This window comes from Nicotiana sylvestris, chromosome 3 (genome assembly GCF_000393655.2).
Source record: "Nicotiana sylvestris chromosome 3, ASM39365v2, whole genome shotgun sequence".
Classification (NCBI taxonomy): domain Eukaryota; kingdom Viridiplantae; phylum Streptophyta; class Magnoliopsida; order Solanales; family Solanaceae; genus Nicotiana; species Nicotiana sylvestris.
In genome coordinates this window covers 35,482,655-35,487,710 of record NC_091059.1, presented here as the reverse complement: position 1 = coordinate 35,487,710, position 5,056 = coordinate 35,482,655, and the positions used below count along the sequence as shown (strand labels likewise).

The 5,056-nt window shown below is 38.3% G+C and overlaps 1 protein-coding gene across 1 annotated transcript; it reads left to right on the top strand.

Moving 5' to 3' along the window:
* Window positions 1-278: 278 nt before the first annotated feature.
* LOC138887237 (secreted RxLR effector protein 78-like) lies at window positions 279-587 on the top strand. Its single transcript, XM_070168961.1, has one exon. It carries the CDS (start codon window positions 279-281, stop codon window positions 585-587), a length of 309 nt encoding a protein of 102 aa, XP_070025062.1.
* The last annotated feature ends 4,469 nt before the right edge of the window (window positions 588-5,056 follow it).

Sequence of the window (5,056 nt, the reverse complement as noted above, 5' to 3'; positions counted from 1 at the left end):
GAAAATCAAGCTCTAGGATGTTGGTGGTAGAATTGTCGTTCTCCTCATTACAGACATTATTATTAGGGGCGACTCAAACACATGTATGGCCTAAAGTAAAATTTTAATTTGAGACTAAAATTTTTAAAAGAAAGTTATGATATATATTACTAGAAGATTGAAGTCTATCTTTCTATTTTTTCGAGATGCAAAGTTCTTAATTTTTTTTTATAATCAATTTCCTCTAATAATTTATTTTTATTTGATTATATCGTCAACTCCACATAGTGTTTAGGCGGATGGTGGAACAATACAGGGATAAGAAGAAGGATCTCCATATGGTGTTTATTGATCTAGAGAAAGCGTACGACAGAGTTCCTAGGGAGGTCTTATGGATCTGCTTAGAGGTTAAAGGGGTCTCGGCGGCCTACATTAGGGTGATTAAAGACATGTATGATGGAGCTAAAACTCGGGTTACGACAGTAGGAGGTGACTCCGAGCACTTTCCGGTTGTTACAGGGTTACACCAAGGGTCTGCTTTCAGCCCTTTCCTATTTGCCCTGGTGATGGATGCACTAACTCATCATATTCAAGGAGATGTGCCATGATGCATGCTATTTGCTGATGACATAGTTCTAATTGATGAGACACGAGGCGACGTCAACGAGAGGCTAGAGGTTTGGAGACAGGCCCTTGAGTCTAAAGGCTTTAGGTTGAGCAGGACGAAGACGGAATACCTCGAGTGCAAATTTGGGCCCGAGCCGACGGAAGCAGGAGTGGAAGTGAGGCTTGACTCTCAAGTCATTCCGAAGAGGAGTAGTTTCAAGTACCTTGGGTCAGTTATTCAGGGGATCGGGGAGACTGACGAGGATGTCACACACCGTATAGGGGTGGGGAGGATGAAGTGAAGGTTAGCATCGGGAGTCCTGTGTGACAAGAAAGTGCCAACGTTACTAAAAGGTAAGTTTTATAGAGCAGTGGTTAGGCCTGCCATGTTGTATGGGATCGAGTGTTGGTCAGTTAAGAACTCAAACATCTAAAAGATGAAAGTAGAAGAGATGAGGATGTTGAGGTGGATGTGCCGGCATACAAGGATGGATAAGATTAGGAATGAAAATATTCGAGAGAAGGTGGGTGTGGCCCCCATGGAGGATAAGATGCGGGAAGCAAGACTCAAATGGTCTGTGCACCTTCAGAGGAGGAGCACTGAGGCATCAGTGAGGAGGTGTGAACGACTGGCTGTGGTGGACACGAGGAGAGGTAGAGGGAGACCTAAGAAGTATTGGGGAGAGGTGATCAGGCTGGACATGGCGCGACTTAGGATTACTGAAGACATGGCCTTTGACAGGGAATTGTGGAGGTCGATCATTAAGGTTGTAGGCTAGGGGGAAGTTGTGAGTATTTCTACAGCGCACTAGAGTGAGACTAGCCAGTTAGGAGTTAGTCTTAGGATGCTACTGGTCAGCTACTGATGCAGGGCTTTATCTGCTGGATATTATTATATCTTTCATCTTTTTCGTACTTCCTATATTTCTTATATTGTTGTTATTTTTATTTTATGTTATGTTATGTTATTTTATGTTATTTTATTATGAGTCTATTGATAGTACTAATATATTATCTCTTGTCGTTGTGTTGAGCTGAGGGTCTCCTGAAAACAGCCTCTCTGCCCCTCGGGGTAGGGGTAAGGCCTGCGTACATATTACCCTTCCCAGACCTCACTTGTGGGATTATACTGGGTTGTTGTTGTTGTTGTCAACTCATTTAATTTATCTTGAGACATTATTAATCTATGGTAAGATTTTATCAATTATAATCTTGAAAAACTTCTTTTCTTTGAGACAACTGCTATAGAAAAACTATACTTTTGTATAAGATGTACTAAAGTCATGCAGCTTGGATTTGCAGATGACCTTTTGTTGTTTTGTGGGGGTTACATTAGATCAATTAAACTACTATACAATTGCTTCATGGAGTTCTCAAAAGCTTCAGGACCGGAGATCAACAAGAAGAAAAGCTCTATATTCTTTGGTGGTGTTTCACAAGATATACAAGCAAATATACTGGAGTTCCTGGGCATTCAAAAAGGAGAGTTACTAGTAAGATACTTGGGAGTACCCTTAATCTCTAAAAGGGCCTCACTAGTTCAATGTCAAACTCTAATAGACAAACTAGTGGGCAGAATTACATCCTAGATAGCCACGTTATTATCATATATATGGAGGCTTCAACTCATTAAGAGTGTCATGTTCTACATCCAAACCTACTGGGCTTAGATATTCATGCTGCCAAAGAAGATTACAAAGCTGACTGAGGCAATCTGCATAAGCTTCTTATGTACAGGGTACAACAATGTTTGAAAGAAAGCACTACTAGCTTGGGAGAAAGTTTGCCAACCTAAATTAGCAGGAGGGTTTAATGTAATGAATATTAGTCTATGGAACAAAGTAGTTGCAAGCAAGAAATTCTAGAACCTATGCAAAGAGAAGAACAAGCCATGGATACAATGGGTACACTACTATTACATAGCTAAACATATCTGGGAAGTACAATTGAACCAAGCATCGTGGATCATAAGAAAGATTGTGAAAGCTAAAGAAACTTTTGAGGCAGCAGGATACAACTATGAAGATATAAGGCAGATGCATGACTGTTCTATCAAACATATATATCATAAACTGCAAGGTGACTTTAGCAAAGTGAGCGGGAGGAAACTGGTATGTAACAATGCAGGGTGTCCTAGGTGGATATTCATGCTAACTCTGGTGGCAAATGGGAGACTTTACACAAAGGATAGATTGTTAAAGTGGGGAATTCAAACTGATCAAACATGTCTGTTGTGCAAACAAGCAAATGAGTCTATACAACATCTATTTTTTGAGTGTCAATATGGAGCGGAGCTATGGAAGAGGATGCTTCAATGGCAAGGCATTAGCAGAAACATATATGGTTGGTCAGAGAAATTAAAATGGGCAGAAAACTGGACAAGAAGTAGGAGCGCAAGAACAGAACTATTCAAGATGGTATTAGCAAGATGTGCTTATTATGATTGGTAGGAAAGGAATGCCAGACTATTTCAAGATAAAGCGAGAAACTGGGAGATAATTGGCAAGTTGATAGTACAAGAAGTGCATTGTCGAAGAAACAAGGAAGTAGGAAAAACTCTAAGTAAACTGGATTACTATCCAATGTAATAGATAGAAGTAACAGAAAATTAACAGTAAGAAGTATAAGGGGGGAGGAAGGATAGGGTTTTATGTAAGGGTTTTTTGCTTTGATTGTAAATATTTTTCCTGGTATAGAAAAGTTTAATAACCAAAAAAGTACTAAATATTTTTTTTAAATACCTATAAATATATTATTTTTTTAAAAAAAAATAGGGCCCTTAAGGTATAAGCTTTACTTAGAACAACGTTAGAGCCGACCCTGATTATTACCGTATTCATTTCTCTCCAGCATCATTCATGTAGTCTTCCTCTTATCTGCTTGAGTTTTTTCCTTTTTTTTCTTCATAACAGAATGGAAGGAATTTTAAGATAGAATTTCGACCGTGACAATAACATAAGATATGGAAAGGATTTACAAAATTACTTGATCTGCTACTGTATATAAAATAACAATGATACATTTATGGTAGACAACAAAATTACAATTCCAACAAATCAAATAGCATATTAACAACAAAGAATACATCGAATCCTAGAAATGCAAGTCAAAACTTGTAAAAGAGCCCAAGTAAACAAACATAAAGTAAAGGACAAACCTACCTGAACGAAATTTAAAAATTAATGATTAGGGTTGTTCAAAACCGAATTGTAATCATTTTTCGAACCGCAAAAGTGGCTTATTGGCTTGTTCGTATAAGTTTATCAGGGTAATAAATGGTGAATGAATTGATATTTTATAATTAATGACTTAACGGTTTGGGGCGGATTACTCAATTTTCTTATCGAATTAACCGTTAACCCGTTAAGAATTTATATATATATATATATATATATATATATATATATATGTATAATGACCTGGACAATGTTTTGTGAATTAAAGTCCTATTCGGTGGCATAAAGTCTTGAATAGCTTCGTATTATGTGTTATGACTTACATGCATGGTCGAGTTCAGTTACCGGATAATTTGGAGTCAATTTGGAAGAAGGATTTTAATTTTGGAAGTTTAAGCGGTAAGAGTTGACCGGAATTTGACTTATGTGTAAACGACTCCGGAATGAGATTTTGATGATTTCAACAGCTTTGTATGGTAATTTTGGACTTAGGCGTGCATCCGGATTTGGATTCAGAGGTCCATAGGGTAATTTGAAGCATTTCGGCAAAAGTTGGAAAAGTTGAAGTTTTGGAAGGTTGAGAGGTTTGACCAAGAGTTGACTTTGGTGATATCAGGGTCAAAATGTGATTTCGAGAGTTTGAACAACTATGTTATGTTACTTGGACTTTCCTGCAAAAGTTGACGTCCTTCCGTGTTGATTTGATAGGGTTAGGCGCAAGTTTTAGAAGTTAGAAGATTTGAAAGTTTATGTGTTCGATTCATGGTGTGATTCGTAGTTTTGATGTTGTTTGTTGTGATTTGAGACCTCGAGCGAGTCTGTGTTAGGTTATGGAACTTGTTGGTGTGTTTAGATGGGGTTCCGGGTCCTTAGGTGTGTTTCAGATGGGCTAGGGGTCATTTCCTACTATTATATGCGGATTCTTTTATCTTTACCAACCCCTACGAGCTTGTCACAATATATTCTCAAGTGTACCTTTGGATCACCTATCCCGTCAAATATTTCGAACTTAGGAGGATTGTAACCCTCTGGTAGTTCTACGTCCGGCTGAATACACAAATCCTCATAATTCAAACCTTTGATGCCTTGACCATCTTCAACACCATTGACTCGACTAGTAAGTTTCTTGAGTTCTTCTGCCATGTTCTTAATGGGTAGGACCTTCTCGGTGGATTTAGGTATGTATAAGGTTTGTTGTGGAATATGGGGGTAAGGTTTTCACGTATATGGGGTTGCTTTGATGGACTACAGGAATTTGGGCATAGTGGTGGTCGTTGGTTGAGTTTTGGGCATCA

Bases quoted from the DNA above. Each gene is read 5' to 3' on its own strand.
- LOC138887237 (XM_070168961.1), top strand. From the start codon at position 279: ATGGTGGAACAATACAGGGATAAGAAGAAGGATCTCCATATGGTGTTT.